This window comes from Chamaea fasciata, unplaced genomic scaffold (assembly GCF_029207755.1).
Source record: "Chamaea fasciata isolate MVZ Bird 193981 ecotype frontalis unplaced genomic scaffold, bChaFas1.0.hap1 SCAF_3, whole genome shotgun sequence".
In the NCBI taxonomy this organism is placed as follows: domain Eukaryota; kingdom Metazoa; phylum Chordata; class Aves; order Passeriformes; family Sylviidae; genus Chamaea; species Chamaea fasciata.
Window position 1 is genome coordinate 35618649 of NW_027094088.1, and position 20317 is coordinate 35638965.

At 36.0% G+C, this 20317-nt stretch overlaps 1 protein-coding gene across 3 annotated transcripts in view; it reads right to left on the reverse strand.

The window, feature by feature from the left end:
* The window catches only part of STRN (striatin), a 68855-nt gene that overhangs the window by 24124 nt on the left and 24414 nt on the right, over positions 1–20317 (reverse strand). For 2 of the 3 annotated variants that reach the window (XM_066178577.1, XM_066178576.1), the window contains exons 5-8: positions 19461–19625; positions 8204–8339; positions 6216–6351; positions 2419–2529 (exon numbers count right to left, since the gene is read on the reverse strand). In XM_066178577.1, the coding sequence (XP_066034674.1) occupies positions 2419–2529; positions 6216–6351; positions 8204–8339; positions 19461–19625 (548 nt within the window). Of the gene's footprint in view, positions 1–16; positions 104–2418; positions 2530–6215; positions 6352–8203; positions 8340–19460; positions 19626–20317 lie in introns of all 3 variants that reach the window. The other variant, XM_066178578.1, reaches the window with a different exon arrangement.

Here is a 20317-nt window from a genome sequence, read left to right on the forward strand (position 1 = left end):
CCTCCTTGACACTTACCTGTGCTTTGCTCCATCATTTTCCCACATCCCTGTTTTGATTGTTTTATATAGGATTGAGGCTGAAACATATCTTCGGTAGTTTTTCCTGTTGTAAGTTTAATTAAGAATGGGAAAATGTCTTACCCATAGTCCATTATGTTTTTTCCTAGACCAGTAAATAATACAGCTATTTTTAAGCAGCTTTAACACAGTAGTGTACTCTAATATATGTATTCTCTCATAAAACCATTCTATGATTCTATTCTTTCATTACTTCATAGGAATGATTACTACAGCCTTGCAAAATCATGAGTTTACTAATGCAGTTGCAAACACTACTTTGTCCACCCTAACCATAATGACTGATAATAAACTAAATTGTTTTTAACTTGTCTGTCACCAAAATATTACTCAATCCAGAAAAACGCTAAAAAGGATTTTGCAAGATTGCTTTACTACAATATCTGCTTTATAAACACAGTATTTTACTTAGCAGTAGTTCAGTGGCTAAGCACCATATATGATGAAATTAAAGTCATAGAAACAAACTTTGTAAAATTTAATGTTATTTAGTCCCTTCTTTTTCTCCAGACAGCCTCCCTCACATTCTTCTTCACTATCTGCAATATTATGAATAACTGAAAACAGGCTCTGACTCTTCCTGATTTTTCTGCATTGATACCCCTCCAATGATGATTTGTCCATGGAAAGATGCTTAATTTCACTGCTACAGTAAACCACTTTGTCTCCCAAGATCAAACCAATCAAATCAATCCAAAAGGTACTGAGCAGCAGTTATCTTCATGAAGGAGCACTGGATGTCCAAGTGCTGCTTTTACATTGTGATTTTTTTTAATCATAATGATATAAAACATATTCCAATGATGTCTACGTCTATATTAACAATTAAGTTTTATCATCAAAAATAAAAAGACAACAGCTATTCAAGAACAGAATTTCAACACTTGTATCAAATAATTTCTGCTAAACTAACCCTACAGCTATTTACTGTAAACTACATAACATGTCTGTGTATTTTAAAAATAACAGACAAGTTACAAAAATCACTTTCAGTGTAATCATACACTGGCATGCCCTGTCTATCTTAACCATAGAGAAATTTAAAATCAATTTTGTTAAACATGAACACTTTAGTTAGCCAGCTCAGCTTCTTGTGAGACTTGCAATTAACTTCCAGTAAATTAAATTATTCCAAAGATAACAAAAATATCACTTGAGAAATTTAAAGCATAATAATTATTTACCTTTTTCTTTTTAATTTGGAAAAAAAAGAGAGGTTCAGGTTTTGTATTTCATAACATGATTTCAGCCACATAGCCAACTGCTGAGTAGCAGCTAATGAGAATATCAACACAAAAAGTAATAAAACAAGTCAGCCTCAATGATGCGAGGGTCTGACATATTTGCATCATTATGCATATCTCTTTGGAAGTGAGAATTTTCTTGGTATTCATAAGCATCTTCCCACAAAGGGAGAAACATCTCTGAAATTTCTTACCAGGCTGCATGCAATATTATTAACATACATCTTTCACACATGAATTCTCAAATATCACTAGGTATTTGAAACACAGCCATGGATACAGTGTTTCATTTTAAACTCTCCATCTGAGTTCAAAAATTTTTATGGCTTACCTATCTATCAAAACCCATTGATTTTATAAAACATATCTGTATTTCAAGAAATGTAACAAAAAAAATTACAGGGCTAGAAACTGTATTTCAGATACTGTTCACAGGGGTTTTTTTTTGGATCACAATATCCAACTTTTTTAAAGGCTAGTCCCAGAAGTATGAAAGTCAATAAATAAATCCTGTGATTTACAAATAAACTGATGGTCATAGTTGCTTCCTATTTCGAGCCCTGCACAACAAATTATGATGACAGCATGACTTTCATGTTGTGAATGTCAAGTATAAACAGGGGTAGAAATTAACCTGTTTTCTCCCACTGTCATCTAATAGGATACTCAAGAGAGTTTCCAGTTTGGTTTCTTTCTTTGTTTATTTATATACCAGACTTTAACTCTTCCTGTGAAACTGGCATGTTTCCAGCTAAGAAAGGGTTCTGAAGTCTTCTGTATTAAAGTGTGAAGTATTAAAACAATGACTTTTACAATTTAAATATCTGAATAACAAAAGTGCAAAACATGCTCAAAGCAAGAATTTTTAACTAACCCAACACTTGGTTGGAAGAAGTTATATCTAATCCAACTATTTATCAGGTAACTTGATTGTCTGTCATTAATTTCAACCCCTGAGGACTGGTGAACAGGAAAGCAGTCAGGAGCAGCAAAGTAAAAGAGTAAGTAATTTTAGGAAAACATTGAAAGAGAGATAGAATTAAGGGTGTGAAAGATGTGAGATTTATGATTTTAAGGTGCAATGTTTTCCACTTACTCTTCACCCCCTTTTTCCCCTTGCGCTCCTTTTTGTATTGTTCCTTGAGTTTGGTTATAACTCCCTGGTCGACATTCCAGGCTTCAGGCATGAGACACTGGTCTTCCTTTTCTAAACAAAGTGAAACAAATGAAACATCCTTTTTCAATAATGTCACCAAGTGATCTCCACTGAAGGAGGCAACAGCTGCTGTCAACGGCATTTGTCTTTTATTTTAAACAGACAGAAATAGCACCAAGCTTGTGAAAGCTGTAAAACTGCTACTCACATTCGACTTGTTTGCTCAGAATGTTCTTAATAAAAAACTGAGATGAAATTTCACATGTTTAATTCCCATAACCAAGCACATAGCTGTCCATAAATGTGAGCGACATTTACTTTACAATAAATCAGGATGTATTTTTCAGCTTTTTCTTTCCTCCAAGGAAAGAATTATTATATCTAGAAGAAACAGCTATGTTACTCGTCAGCATAACTTTACAACTCAGATGTTGTGTTACTGCACTTCAAATTCTTATTTTATTGTCTGTGTGCTATGTTGGCATCTATACAAAACAGTAGCACATTTAAATCATTTTGGAACACAATATTCATGTCATCATGGTCTAAATAAACCCTTAGAGCACTAAAGCCGTGAGACTTCACAAAAAAGTGAAGGCCTGAGGTTGTAATCTTTGCAAAAAAAGTCCAAAATATTTCAGCGTACCTAATAAAAAAAAAAACTCACATTTTGTTTTGCGTTTGTTTTTTTTTCTGAAACATCTCCCTCAAATTGCTTCCTCTGTGACATGACTTAGAATAGAAGTATCCTTCCAATTCTACAGTATTTGGAGATTTTGAACAAAACATGTCACGTGAGTTCAAATCCCCCAAGTAATTTTTGCATATATGGAGGCTGTCCCGAGGCAGCTTAGAAAAATAATTTGCGAGAGGAGGAGAGGTAATACAGCTTTTCCTCATATATAATCTCATGACCATTACAGCTCCAAAAATCTTTGAAATGCATTATTTTTTTGCTTTCTTTTCTCATTAAAATCTCAACCTTATTATTAAAAGATTAATTCCTCTCAGACCAAGTTTGCTTTCTACATCAATAAGCTATTCTAGACCTTTCAAAATACAAGCAATAATAAACTTATCCTCAGACTAAGCTGCAGAACTTAAACGTCTGTAGAGAAAGCACAATGCTATCAATCACAGTCTGAAGGAGTCACTATGACCAGACAGAAGATAAAAACCACACATGGGTTTTAATGTGACTGACTTTTCAAAAATGAACAATGCTGAAAAAGAGCTAAGGATCCTCTATCAACCTCAAATTCAACAGGATTCAGCAGCATACATATTCTCGCAGCAAAAGCAACCAACCATATCCTGGGCTGTATTAACAAGAATGTAACCAAGAGGGTGAGGGAAGTGACTGTTCCCCTGTTTTGGGCACTCATGAGACAATACTTGTGAGTACTGCATTCAATATAACATTTTTAATACTGAGACACCTTTCAGGTAGAGTCCAAAGTATCTATTATTGGAGCAGTGTAGCAAGTCCAAGGGAGCCGCTAAGACAGTCCAGGAAGCTGGAGCAGATGAGCTTCAAGGCGGGGCTGAGACTACTGTGAGAGTTCAGTGACATCAAAAAAAGGTATCTTAGTGTGGCCTCTAACTACATCATGTACAGATGTTGAGAAAACAGAGCCTGACTCTGCTCAGACTTGCACCACAGAGGGAAAGGATACTTTTCAAGGTACTCTCTCACTCCTTTGAACCCTTCTGTCATGGTCCTATGCTCATGGAGTGTCAGATTAACTTAAGACAAAGTTTAGCAGCTTAAGTCTTTTAAGGAAACCAATGAAAATAAGCATTAGTAAGCTGAAGAGAGACTCTCAAATAGATTGTCTATTGGCTAAGTCATGTACTCTTAATGCATAAACCTCAATTATCACCAATGAGCAAGAACTGCATAAAGAATTCAAAAAAGATATGAGAAAATCAGGCTTCAGAGAAACAAGTATCTAGTCTTTCTGGAATTAGGTTAGAAGTTTTAATCATGCTTTTCCTCCCTGGCTAGACAAGACTTTTTTCCCTCCTCCAGAAAAAAAAAAAAAAAAAAGTTTAAATAGAGTTTTATTAGATTGTGTTGTTGCCAGGAAAACACCCAATATATTAATTTTCTACAGACTGTCCCAGCATGCTTCCCACATGTCCCACAGATACTATTCAACTTCAGAAGCGGATCCTGAACTACTGCTATTCAAGTGCTTTATAGTTTAAAAATTACCAGAAAACATCTGAGGACCTTTCCAGCCAAATGGGTTCAACAGATTACTGTAACTGAGCAGTAATACTTGGAATCCAAAATGAAGAAAGAATTTCCTCTGTTCGCTTCTGTCCCTCACTACAACATCACTCTACTGCACTACATTTAACAGTTTCACTTAAATTGACCTAAGTGATTTATGATGGCAGCTCCTTGAAGAAGCTTAGTCTTATTACCATAAAAGACACAGATTGTGAAAGAAGTAATTGAAAAACATGAACACCTCCAACTCAAAAAAAACCCCTTTTTGCATTACTAGAAATGAAACTATTATTTTTCATAACAATTCATTTTAAATGTTAGACTTCCGCTCACTTGTACTCAGCCGTCATCAATGAACACAAAAATAAACCAGACTTGTGAATTTGAGAACAAAAAGCTCCTGTTGGCATACTGACTTTTTGGTGACACAAGCAATAGCTGCACTGACCCAGCATAAATGGATAAAATTTTAGTATTAAAGATCAGCACCCGATTTTTTCTTTAAGAGCAGTATTTCTAAATTTGTTTGGTGAACAGAAGACTGACTGCTACATCTAATGATATTACAACATCCTCTTAAGTAGAGACTACACCCCACTGAACAGTAACTTGGAGTCCAACCAGGTGATGGACATGGCTTCAGTGAAATACAGCATTGTGAAGCCAACAGCTCATGTGGGAGCCACAGCTACCATGGTTCTATCAGTCTGTCACAGCTGCAGCTCCATTATAAAGCTCAATTATTTCCCATCATCTTCAACAGCTCCCTCTGTGTCCACTCATCATTAAGACTTTCCCAAGCAGCTTAAGTAGGAAAAAATTTCCCATCAAGATATTTAACCGGTTCTCTTCTTTCTCCTCTTCTCTATACCGAGGGTTTAGGCAGAATGATTATGTCAAGGTAAAGTGGATGGTGGCAATCTCGGACAGAGAGGAGTTGGTGAAATGCCTCTCTACGACTAGTGGACTTAAAGATATATTATTCTGCTAAATTATGAAAGTTTGAGCAACTGAAAAGTCCATACTAACTAAATTACTAACCCACAATAAGAGTACAACTAATTAGGATTTTATGACTCACATTACTCTCTGCATCAAAGTGGGAGAAAGCAAAGATGACAAGATAACTTTCACATCATAATTGTAAAATACAGCTTTATCAGAGCCCTTCATGTGCATGGGTCATTGGAAAGATACATTGAAATACCACTGATAAAATTTAAATTCTGTCTGCCTTAGAATTAAAGAAAAGGAAAAAATGACCTCAGGCAGAAACCTTGAAGAATTTTTACATTAAAGCAGTGTACAAAAAAAAAAGAATATTTATATCAAGAGGGCTTCAGTCTGCCAATTATTTACTGATAATAAAATAGAAATAGCAGAAATAATGAAAAGATGCTGTGATCCTGATAGAGATCTCATTCAATGAACTGATCAGTCACAATATATTTTTAGCACTTTTTTTTTTCTTGTGGTATGATCCGTCAAATTTCCTTACCCCAGTCTGTTCCATCTCCTGAACTTCTTGATTCCCCATCACCATCATCTGAGGTAGCCAAAAAGTCAAACTCTTTCAAAGCTTCTTCTGTATCTCTGTCTTCACTGCTGTCAGACAGCACTCTTTTCCTCACAATCTGAAGGGTCAGAAAGGACAGGGGAAAAAAAGCTGAATTAAATTACAAACACATTTTTAACCCAAGTAGTACTGTCTTGGCCTCTACACAAAATCCAAACAGGAAGTTGAAGAGGAAGCAGGAAAATACAAATTAATAAGCAAAACTGGAATAGTACACAGACTTTGTTCAAACTTCTAAGTGAAAATGAAACTTGTGTGTAACTCTTTCTTCCTGGGACCATCAATAATCAATCACGTGGATAATGAACCCACACTAATCTATACCACTACTATCTTTTTCTTTAATACTAGAGTGTACAAACTTTCTTCTAAAACATTTTTGAAAAACACATAAAACCCACAAACAAATACACAAGAATGCCATAGAAAAGACTTCAGCAAAACCAAACTCCTTTTCCTTCTCTAAGAATACCCTAACTTTAAATTCTGAAATCATTCTCTATGTGGACCAAGACACAACTCCAGGAAACAAATAAACCAACCCCAAACCCCACAACTGACAAGAACTGATCTTTTTTAGACTTCATAAGTCATTCCATCCTGAATGCTTTCTCAGATGTTATTGCTATTTAAACATGTTGCTTTTCATGTGTAAACTGCACTTCCCTCTCAGATTCAAAAGCAAATTCTGGTAAAAGAAAAAAAAAATGTATGTTTTAATGAAGAATTTCATTTTAAGTTTTCCACAAAAAAATTTACCTTCCCCTCAATAATCAAAATGAACTAGATTCTCTGCAGTTATTTGACCAACCAGTAAGTCGATGCCATGATACATGAAAACCATATCATAATTTTTACTTCTACAGAAGTAGAAAATTTACATTAATCACAATGTTTTGACTTGGAACCTTGCTAAGGATCAGTCTGTGAAGACTTCAATACATTGTCCAACATCACAGCTGGTGAGGATGAGCAACTGTATTTCCTCTAAATGCAGTGAATCTATTTCTAAACCTGAAGCAATTCTAAACTTCAAGCTTCATATCTTCAGCAGGCTTAATGAACATGCTGCATCATACAGGACTTAACAGAAGAGTCTCAGACATTAGTTCACAATCCATGAATGCCAGGTAAGATTTGAAAAGATTTCCTTAAAAATGCCATAAAACTAATTGGTTTTAGTGTTAATTCTTAAAACTACCACAAAAACAATCACATCCACCATCTCTTATCTGCTTCAATTTTGAGGAAACACAATTCACTGAATAAATGTTAATTTTAAAGAAGAATGCTGATTGCATGTACCTATGTGATCTCATGAACAAATTATATAGCAAAGTATAGATCACGAGTGAGGTTAAGGCATTTGACTGAACAAACAGAAAGTTTTTTTAACTACATTACAGTTCTTACAGTTACATTTCTTCCTTCCACAAGCTATAAAATCATTACAAGTGTATTTCAGTAGTGTACTTTAAGACAAATTTTTACAAGTAATTTTAATCATCAATAATTTTTTTAATAAATATTAAAGAATAATTACTGACATGCAACGTTATGAACAACACCTACAAATTAAGCTGAGAACTGTAAAAAAAGACATCCGATACCTTAAAAACTGTGTTCAAGTATGTATCAAAAATACTAGTCAGTATGGAATAGTAAAGAGACAGTTTTAGAAAAATTTCATCTAACTTAGAGCAATAAAGATGGCAAAGCATAACTTCTATGCAAAAACTTAGAAATGTATATATAATTCCTCTTATGCACACATGCTTGGACAGAACATCATAAAGATGCATCAATGATTTGCATGTGTACATACACAGTCATATACTTTGCTTATAGGCACCTCATTAATCTCACTTTTCCTGTTCTTCGTAACTTTTTCAATTATTTTTTCCACTCACTGTTGCGGTATCAATGATTGTTTTCTCTCTTCCTTCAATATCTTCTTCATCTTCCTCATCACTAAAGTCTGCAGCTGCATTTTCAAGAAACTTGAAGGTCTCTAGCAGAGAGGCAGAGTCAGTCAATTCAGGTTTCCTAAACAACAACAACAACCACCATCATGAGACAAAAGAAATCACAATGAAGTCTCTTTTGCATTTACTAGCCTGTTCTGTATTATTATGTCCAACAATATGTAAGACTAAAATAAGCCTACAGGTAAAAACGGACTGTTAAAAGGTAAAAATTCTTGTGACTAAAGAACTAAACAATAGACATAAACTCCACTATTAGAACCAACAAAACTATTTATTAGAACCAACAATTATTCTTAGTATGGCTGCCATTACTAGGACAGACGCTTCCATTTTTTTATTTGAAAAACATTTTAAAGCCACATTCATCTGACACATGCTCAAAGCAACATCAATACTGCTATGCCCCTACTGAAAGCCTCATCAACAGGGACATGACCCACAGCTACCAAGCTGGGTTCCCACATGTACATCAGGCTGCAGGAAAACTTTGCTCCTGCTAGCTGATATTCCTTATCTTGCTGGGCAACACCAAACTCTAGATCTATCACTCATTAGCTTTTAAGACATGATAAATATACCACTATAAAAGAATATAAAGGGAAAATATAACTGATGACTAAATAATATTTCAATTTACATCAAACAAATAAGGAAATTAATGAAGATTGGGTAAAATTATGACTGTACTGGCAGAAATTTAGGCAGTGCCTCAGAACAGGAAGCATAAGGGTTGTTATATTAACAACTGAAGAGGAAGAATCCCAAGAAACAGGACTATAACCATTATCAAAACTCTGACAGAAGTACAGATAAAGCAGTCCTAAAATTATCAACAGGATCTGTGTTTTCTATGCAGAAAATGTGCTTCTCCATCAACCCCTGAAAGATAGAGTGGTGAACAAAATTTATTCATTCTTAATTGTTACAGTTACTTCAGTAGAACCTGGTACATTCTTTAGATGGCTTTACAGCAGTGAAGACAAGCTTTACTGTTTTCTTACCTTTAGTCGGTAGTCAGCTTTTCATAGTTCATCACTAAATGCACGTCATCTTGATTTCAACCACTGAAACAGCAGAAGTCTCCCCCTCTCTCTTTTCAGAACTGTAGCTCTACATTGTCTTGTGCAGTCACCCTTACTACCAGCAACTGCTTTGCTTCTGCTAACCTTTTCAAAAGGTTCAATCAGCTAACACACCTACACAGAAAGGCCTTGTAAACTCCCTGCAGCGTGAACACCTTATCACCTGTCCATCACACACTTACTCCAGTGTTTCCTCATAACACTTTCCAAAGGTGTAGTACAGGAAGCATCCAAGGGCAAAAGCTTTGATGTGTAACAAGGCATGACAAGCAGCACACTTCCCTCTTTGCACAGTCTCTGCTCAAGCAGGTCTATTCTTATATGACAACAACCAGCAGAAGTGGCTTCTCCATAGCCCCAATATATCTGCATTACGTTAAGACCATTTGCTACTCTACTTATTTTTCATTTGCTCGCCTTTATCACCCAAAAAATACCAATACAGATTTCACTTGCCATTAGAAATTCTGCATATACAGCAGCAAAATATACCATGATGTACAGTCTGTTTTCATGGTCACTGTTTTTTCTGAGAATATTCCTTCCACTCTTCCAGATCTTAACTTAGATAAGAATGATCTTAAGCATGTTTCAGATTTGCCCTGCTTCCTGCAGTATTGTGACCCTTGTTTCTATGACAAATCTGAAAACACTCTGTATTATTTTTATTTTTCCTTAAGTAATCACTACTTTGGCAGCCTATAACACCTCATGAATCTGTAGTACATTTTCACAGAAATCGAACAGTATGATTGCCTTGCTGTTTCCAACAGAAAAATCTTGATAAGACAAACTTGTAATGTGCTCCATTCGCCTAACTTCTTGAGTTTCAGAAAATTCTGAGAGTCCATCTCTACCTTTATTTGACTAAATGACCCAACCACAACTATTTCTTTTTTTCCTCTGTATTTTGCCATGTAAAAATCTGCCATGTAAAAGCACTATGGCTGATCTGTAATAGCAATTATCAGACATACTCCAGTAAACAGCAATGTATGAACTAATATCAAACATGGAATATAAAATTTTAATTAGGAGAACTTTCTATTAAGAAACAGATATCCTTCTATCAGTCCAAGTATTTGCAGTAATTCATACCAGATTTGGCTCTGTACTCATTTGCTCTTAAACTTGGCTCTCTCACACTGAAGTTCAAAGTAACTACCAAAAAAGGTTATATCTTTTTTTTATTAACTGCTCTGATTTCAACTATCCTATTAACTATTACACATTTTAGTGGGCAGGATATATTCATATAATAATGTATCTGCACTTATGCGGGGAGCAAGGGTAAATGGACATCTCAAGCAATGGGAAACATGTTAGCTTATTTATCATGGATTTCAAAACTCCTGCACAGTACAAAAATGTACAGTCAGCATCGTGCCACACAAAATTATTTGTGCTAAGACACAACTTCCAAGAAAGAATTCTTAAGAAGCAAAAAAAGAAAAGAGAAGTGACAGAATACTTAAACTATTCAAAGGTTCTACAGGAAGACAGTTTCAAGCTGACAGGTAGGCTGATTTCTTATACCGTACCCCCATAACCTTTAGCAGTCAAATCAAAGGTAATTTTATAATTTGAGCTATTTGTCATCCTTTAGCAGCATATGAACATAATGCATTTTGGATAATGCTGTCAGCACGAATACTTAGGAAGAACATAAAATGTACCGAAGAAAAATGTCTGGCCTTAGCTAATTTATGCTATGTACTTTGATGACAATTTCAAGCTTGCTTGTTCCATTAATTTTCCATCTGGTCAGTTTTTTTCTCTTAGGGGATCATTCACAAAGGAACGTACAAAAGCAGAAGGGTCAAAAATATATTCAGAGATAGGGTAGTAAAATAAAGAACTTTATATTCCATTTTAGAAAAAGAAACACAATTCGACATTTCCAGGGCTTTTGTAGCTTCAAGTATTCTTTAAAAAAATCAGTGGGCAAAAACAATAGAATCGAACTCCAAAAGGGCAGAACGATACAAACGGTGATTTTACAAGCACGAGTGAGGCAAGACTACACCAAGGTTCAGGGCCTGTTGGAAATAGAGACCAAAACCCCTCAAAAAGGTCTCAACAAGGACAATTCCTTAAGGGAGAACATAATTTTCAAAGTGGAAGAATGTGGGTGCAGCTTTTTCCTTCCTCCCCAGCCATACTGTTTAAAGATAACCAGCTGGGGAAGAATAAACCAGAACTTGCCAAAACAGAGAGCACAGAGCAGCCTGAGTATGGCAGGGCCTTCTCAGCCTGGTGCTCCTCAGCTGCTTGTCTGAATCTCTTTCCCACTGCTCCTTCCTCAGTCGGACTCTGCAACAGCACTATTGCATGCTTTTCTCTCGAGCACCTAACTTTGGCTTCTTTCCTCGAAGGTCTCATCCCAGTTGACTCAGCACTTCCTACCCAACCAACCCAACTAAAATTATTTAAACAGGCTTGTATCCTCTATCACATACTGTTAATTCTGTCCATTACATCCTTCTTTCCAGTAGCCTTATCCAAGTAGACAGGAAATTCTTTGGGGCAGAGAGATGCTACTCCTGCCTACCCACAATTAGGTACAACACAACTAGCTGCTCCTCATGAGCATAACAGTAAAGTACTGCTAGAAGGTAACTGTAGCTAGATTAATACTGCTGGGTTTTCCATTTTACTACAACGGATGGGCAGTGCACAGATTTTGCAAATATCATTCTTGAAACAGGGAACTTCTGATTCCCAAAGATAAGAAATGTTTTCCTGTTCAAAACACAAAATTCTTGTTACAAATGGGATGGTAACCGAAGTACTTACGTCCCTTAAAGTAACATGAAACTGAAAACACATGAGTGTTTTCCTCCTCAGGAGAAGCTGACAGAATTCTGCACAGCTGAGATGGCTGTGAAAATCTGACCCAAATTTGTATTTTACAGGCTGTTCAAATACTCAGATTTCTGTTAACCCCTTGGCCCCTTTAAGACTAAAAATAATAACACCATCCTATGAAATCAAAAAAATATGATTTGTGGATATTCCACATACACTATTTAAATAAAGGAAGCCAGGCTTTGCTGGGCTCTGCAAGCCATAACACCAACATTTCGTTGTCTGCCCAACAGTGACATGCCTCGAGACAAGTATTTTGTGTAAAAATCCAGTTGGCTCTGACACTGAAATATACCAGCTTCAAAAAACGTACAGTTCAGACTGAACATATTTGCTCTCAATATTTAATATTCATGATCTTAACACAAATCCTGTTTCTTAATGAGTGAAATGCAGAAGCTGTAACCTATAGGCAAGGTGAAGGTTTTTGTGGAAACTAAAACAGCATGCTGATGATCCAGAACATTTCAAATTGCAAAGTCAAGTTTAACTTAGACTAAAGTCACCTTACAGACATGTATTTTCTTTGTAACTAACACAATCTATATTTCTTTTATTACCTTCTCCTTTGTTGGTAATACCTCTGGATAGTCTGTGGTCATGTCCAGGGAGAGTCTCACACTTCTCCCATGAACTGTCCAACCACAAGGCCATTAACTGCTATGGTCCTACTCACAGCCTCAAAGAAAAGAGTAGAGGCCTTTTTTGTTAGTTTATTTTATCCAAGACATACACAAGTTATCTTAAATAAAACCAAGATTTTATTGATAAATTCAGAAGCAGGAAGAAATACCACAGTAAAGTTAAATAAATACAAGTACAGCTTAGGCTGAGAAATGTTCCTGGGAGCTTGTACAGCTGGAAAGAACCAGTTGAGACCCAGCATTTCAAGCTGCTCTACCATACTCTTTCTTGAGCCATTTTCTTTGTTTCAGTTTCCAAGTGCTATCAAAATAGCTACTGCATAACCTTCTTAAGTTTTATTAATTCCCCACAGAATTTAGTTATCACGTTTTAAAACAGCCTTTTCAAAGTGGCTAGTTAAATTCTACCAAACTGTACTCATTAAATAAATGCATGAAAATTCAATGATGAGTGTCTTTAAGAACAGTTCATTAGATGTTCAACACTGTAAAATCTTTCATAATGCAGCACTGAAAATATCAAAATAACTTACAGAACAACGGAACACTTACAATCATTAAAATTTACACACAATGAACACCGGCCAGGCTAACAGTCTGTCACAACCTTTGAAATCTCTGATGAATTCACACCACACAATGCAAGAACTAGTGCAATATGTATTACAACTGGTAAGCAACGCTTACAAAATGGTTTGGATATAAATTGGAATCGTAAAGGAATGACACTTAAAATATAAGGACCACTTCCTTTGCCAAATCTAGTCAGCTAACTATAATATATCAAACAAACAAGCATTATAAAAAATAAAAAATAACCTTCATATCTGAGGTACTAGAGTAACTTTTGTAAGTTATTTCTCCATTCACCTCCCCTCTCTTTGCTTCTCTCTCTCCAACTGCACAACTCCTGTCTCTTTCTCCCCATTCTTTCTGTACTGTGAGTCTTATGTGACATTTCCAAGAAGCACCTCTCAAACTCTTAAGCCACAGAATGGTGCCAATTAAAAGTGTGGTCCATTTGTACTTCTTTCTTCACATAAACCCCCAATTTATCTACTTTTTTTTTTCTGCTTTAGTGCATCTGTTGAAAGTATCCAGATCTGGCTTAAATCAAGGTACCTGTTAGGTCACTGCAAGATGGAGGCAGGGAGAAACAGAAAAAAGGTGAAAAAAAATTCCAAAATCTATTTGCTTTATTCCCTTTACTCTTTTGAGGGTTTTTTGTTTGTTTGTTTTTGTTGGTTTTGGGGTTTTTTGTTTTTGTTTTGCTTTGTTTTTGGGGGTTTTTTTGGTTGTTTTTTTCTTTCCTTTTAGTAATTCAACATCTACTTGCATACTATTTTGGAAATCTTTTTTCATGGCAGGTATTACCTGAGGTTTACAAATTCAGAAGTATTTTCCCAAATAAACCATTTTATAAGCTAGTCAACAAACAACATTTATCAGCCATTATGCAGCATTTTCATTACTTGGGCCAGTGTTAATAGGATTTAGAGATGCAAAAGAGTTATTAAGGTCTTCTGGCATACAAAGATGCTCATTCAGTGAAGTGTCAGTTAGAATGACTTCTTGTATATCAGAAAGATAAAGTTTTCAAAATATTTAATTTTTGAAAAGGTCTTCAGATTTGCTCTCAAATGCTGAGGTTTGATGCCTTTTTGCTCATGTAAAGTATAGGCAGTGGAAGCCCTTTGCAGTTCAACAGGAAAAGGCAGCAGGTAAGTTTCAGAGAGAGACTGATATATCACTCATGACCATTCTTCTTTAAGAAGTTTCTATTGGCTATTCACAGTTCTAATGATAAAACCCTTAGGAAGAACTGGTCAATACCATTTTTATATATCGACATTCATATCTATGCATATATATACACACGTTTGGTATCTCCTCATTCCTTTCCAGTTCCATTACTTTATTATATTTGCTTCCACTCATGGAAGCTAAATGGTAGTCAAGTACACACCTTCAAGAAGGTAAACTAATTTGACTGTTTGGGTTTCACTCAGTAAGATAAAGCAACTAAAAATGAGGTAATAAGTGAACTAAAGATACTTAAATACTTTCATGTTTTCAAGGCTACAAGCTACATTTGCAGGCAACTTTCGTTTCTGTTTCAGTTTGCTGGAGGAAAGCACCCATTCCTCTCACTGCAAGTGTTAGGGATTTAAACGATTATTATGAGGTTATTATTTTAGTATCTATTTTTGAGTCCAGTCATGCCAAGTGGTACTTATCTTTTGTAATGCAAGTGAGCTGATTGAAGAAACTGAAAACTGATTCCCTTTTAGATTCCAGGCAATAAGTGAAAACAGGACTATATCTAGCTCACGTTATCATATTAACATTTCATTTATGGATTCAAAATCTTGCAGGGTGCATTCAAAATCCACATGATGTCTTTCTTGAGTGCTAAAGTTTTCAAGAGGATCTGTACATCAGCAAATAAATAGGCAATGTAAGAATACAAGTCTGGCCACACATGTAGCAGCTAGTAACACAAAGTCTGATGCTACTTCACCTAAGGATGAAGAGAAACTGATTTGGCTTGAAACAGTGTCACACAACACTAGTTTGTTCATCACTGTACCAAAGGAAGGGGAACTTCTCTGATGTAACTGCAATCATTTAGGATATACAAAACTATGCTCTGAGGGACCAGACGGCAATTTTCTAAAATAACTAGAGCCTAGCAGAATTCAAGTTACATATTCTCTGCTGCAAATAAATATTATTGTATTAAGCATTTCCACACATTAACCATCATATGCTTCTACGTACCAAAGCAAACAGCATCAGGTTCACAATAATCACCCCATTCTCACTAGCCTTTCCCACAAAAAGGCTCAACTCAACGTTGGTATCCCAAACACTGAGTGGCCAAACCTCAGCTGTTGAAATAGGTATAAAGGACAGACAAGAAGATATAACTCATACAATAAGCAAGTGCTGCTGTAACAAAAAACTTTAGAATCTGTAAAAGCTGTAATAAGCTGAAGAGAGGAAAAACATCCTCCCTACCCATCATGAAGTATACACTTCACATGTTCCCTGAGGTAAGAGGAAAAATGCCAGCAATTATCTTTAAAACAATCAAAGGTATTAAAAAGTATTAAAAAATAAGAAAAGTGTGGGTTCCACTGTGCTCAGAAGTACATTCAGAGCAAGTCACAGAGGTATTTCAGAGGGAGGCTGAGTAACAGCAATCAGCACTATGCACAGATTAATACACTTACACACAAACTGTGCTAAAATCAGACTGTTGAGAAGCAGATCAGCTCTTCCATTATTTTCCTGGAATTTTTTGCAACTGTAATTTATTATGTACTCTACCACTTTCATTTCACTAAGAAAGCGTTGGTTTTTACTACCAAACAAAAAATGAAAACATAAAGGATATTGTTTCCTACTGCCATTACTCCCTCTCTCCTCTCAAAGAGATAACCATATGGCGGCATAACAGCATCAAACACCATCTCTTTACTTTCCCTGGAATTTATCACGTGAGTGTTCAATTGTACAGAAGGCAGTTGAGCCAATCTGTTCTTTTTTCAATTTACACTGTGATATGGAGAAATCTTTAAGGAAATTAAAAGGTAGAGTGCCTTCCATTTTCCTATTCTGGAAATGCACCATTAAATCCATATTCCTTCTGGTTTTCACTGTACCGTTTTCTCCTCTATTGTACATTATCTTCATCACATTCATCCACATTCTTTCCAAACTCCTGTTGATTTGTCTTTACCCTTTCTCATCCCCAAGGTTTCTCTTTACTCCAGTCCTGTACTCTACTTCTCACATTTTTCACTCCACGTAAACAGTTTTAGAAAACACAGACTTAAAACTGCACAGCTTCAACTGCATGCATATTATGTTCTTCTAAGATCAAACAGATCAAACACACTACGAACTGTCTTTTCTCTCTTCAACACAGGTGTATTCCTTGTTAGACTACATCCATTTTCATGCATCACTTTCTGCCCAGTGCTCTGCTCTACAAATGTAACTAAAACATCTTCAGGTTGACCAGTGTCCTTAGACTTGCTAGCAGATATTTGGCATCAATGTTCATATGTGTTTTAAACCAGAAAATCTACCAAACTGCAGAGCAGTTCACAGGCTTCTCTGGTGATAGCAAAGCTTTCTCCTATGAAGAGTTTCACTGTACCCATACAGTCACAGAGAGTCTTCAGTCTGCATTTTAGTTTGCAACTGTCCCAGTGTCTCATGGTCCTGGCAAACACTCACGTATCTCCTTAAACTTCCTGGAACTGCACTAAGGTTTTGTTTGGTTTCTTGCTCTTCCAATTTCCCACCATAACTTTCCCCTTCTACCAAGCTGCAAACACTTGTTCATTGCACTCCTTCCAACTGCAAAAGCCTGCTGTAGCCCAAATCCATTTTTCACTGTACATGCACACAAAAAATAACAAGAGGCTGCTACAGGAATTGCCAGTCCTTTTGCCCTCAAAGTAAGCAGCCTAACACTGGTGAGGTTGCTTCAAAGGATGCACCTTCCTCAACTTTAAGCCAGAATTTACCTGAGTCACCTAAATTTTTCCAAGTTCTGCCAACCAAGTAGGAAAGCGTTGAATTAGGTTTTCAAACACTCACTAAAAATTTCAATTGAGTTCAGGAGTAACATCCATGTGCCTTAGACCTGTGTCATCTATTCAATGCTATACTTTTCAAAGAGAAGCTGTTCTATATAAGCTGAGGCAATGCTGGCATTACAAGAGGCAGGTAAAAGGTAAATACGAGCTTATTTCTGACTGCTTCCTGAAAGAAAAATTGAAAGAGGTGGTCTGAGAGTATGACTGAAGCACCCCGAAGAATCACAGCATTGAGAGGTAGTCCTGAACTTAGACTGACCAAGGAATTCTAGTAGAATCCTGACTTTTTCCTTCCAGTGAGGGAGATCTCAGTGGACATCCAGAAATTCAAAATCACCCATAAAGACTGACATGACTATGTTGAACAAGAACCATGGAATATTCTTCCACTGTAAAGCCCTTCAGTCCCTTCTTGTTCATTATGTTATCAAAACACTTCCCTAAGCTCTGTAATGCAGTCTGCCATCTCAGGCATCACAAGCAAGAACAGTTTTTCAAAGTGTACAGCCTGACCAGCCTTGCAGCTGACAAGCTTGTACAGCCACAATGGAAAGGAATTCTCTCCATCAGTGAATATCCTCAGCCAGGGGGTAAACTACAAAGTGTTAAACCTAGTGTCAGATCTATCCCAAAACCAAGCTGATGGGAAAGAAATGCAAATATATCCAAAACTGCTATATCAAAACCACTGTCCCAGTATTTCATCCATCAAGTAACTACCTTAATACACATATCCACCTTTTTCAAAACTATGTAAATACATGTAAATAAATTTGGAAGTGTAAGAGGAGAAGCATTATTTATATTACACACTTCACCAGAAATCAAACCAAAACTGTTATTGCAAGCTATCAAGCATTCCTTGTTCTTCAAAACAAAGCTGCTGTACATAAACAACATGACTTGTCAACTATGTAGCAACACAATACATTTTAGTAGCTTGCAAGTTTTCTCACATATTCAAGTTTTCCATCTCACAGCATTATATTTAATTACATAACAATGAACTTCTGCCCTTATGTAACTTGTTGGCCTGAAGTTGCTGCAGCTATCAGGAGGGTATGAACGAAATCTTACAAATGCTTTTTAGAAGATAGGATGCATATATAACAGCATTAGGTCTTACAAAATAAAGGTCTTGAATTTTGCCCCATGAGTATAGAAAAGGAAAAAAAGAGTGAGGATTTCTGGGGAAAGCTGTGCTACTACTGAAATAGCTACCTCATCTATTGTTCCTACATTTCTTCATAATTTTCATTATTTTTCCATTTTTGCAACTATAATATCTTTAACAAGAATGAACAGATTGTTTTTCTGAAACCTTTACAGTTAACTTTTGGTTTTTTTCAACTCTGCATGGAAAAAAGAATAAAATGGAAAAAAAGTCTCTTAAGTTTTAACATCACTTAAGTGACGAAGAACAAGCTTTTACTGTCTTTGTCTGACTTTCCATAGTATTAGAAATATTAAAACACAGAAATTAATACCTTACATTTCAGTCACATTTACACATGTCTATTCATCAGTAGAAACCCAAAACTTACAGGACTCAGAATGTAATGAGTGACTTAGTTTTTCAGATTTAGCCAAAAAAATCCTTCTCTTGTATACATTATTGTGTCACAGTCATCACAGAAGAGCAAAGCCTGTAATCTACACAGTAAAGTGTCCAGCAATATGAACAAACCATTAACTTGAAACAACACTGACTCTTCTAAACACTTAGCAATCATATCTCAGAAGAGGCTTGATTTGACTTAGTGCTGCCATCTAAACGGAAAAAAAAATGATGCTATTAAGATATGGATCTAAAGAATTACTTCCATACTTACTGCTTAATATAATAAAACTAGTTAGAATTGCTCTAATCTCAAACTAGGGAAAAATCCTGAAATCTTCTCAGTCAGCAAAAATTTTGTTCAACACCACTAAATGCATTTATGCAGAACAATAACAAAATCTTGATGCTTACCCAATCATTGCGTTCTCTTTAATCTGGCCCTCTGTTCCATTTACCATTGGCTCTTGATTCCTGGTCTCTTTTTCTGAAGCATCACTTGAGAGGCCCAATAAAGCTCGCACTCGTTTCGATTTCACATCCAATATTGTGTCGGTGTAGCCCACTTCTTGTAGATACCTGAAGGAAAAGAACTCATGCTAATCTTCTGTGCACATCCCACTTCTGCAAAACATGAAATGAAAACTTCTCCCTGAACTCATCCTCAATCCCTTAGCTTAGCAAACGACGGTGCTGAGCTAGTGAAACATGCTTGTAAATCATCCTGTACCAGCTGCAGAGGGATCGCCTCTTGCAGTACCAGCCTCTACAGTCACTGAGAAAAAAAAATCAGAGAGCCGAGTAGTCAGAGGTTATACAATACGTTATTCATTCATTTACTAAAATGGATGGAAAAGCACTTTCAATTAAAATATTTGCAGCTGCTTTATAAAAACCACCACGGTTGCATGCACAACCATGGTTATTTTTATTCTTTGACACATGGAAACTAGATACAATAATCAGATATGTTCCTTATGTAAACATTATTAGAAGCCTAGAAACAGGGAATAAAAACCAAATTCTGTAGCCATGGCTATTAGTAAGAGTTGTTATTTATGACAGACCAGGCTTGATACAATCTTTGTCTTGCCTTTCCTTTATTCTGCAATGGATCTGCAAAAATCTGTCTTCCTTATAAAGACTGAACAGCAAAAATCCTCGTATGAAAACCTCACAGCCGAAAGTTGGCTCTGTAAGTTTAAAGTTGGCCCTTTCATCAATAGGCCATGTTGTCCTTGAGAGAAACAGGAGGGAAATAACATTTAAAA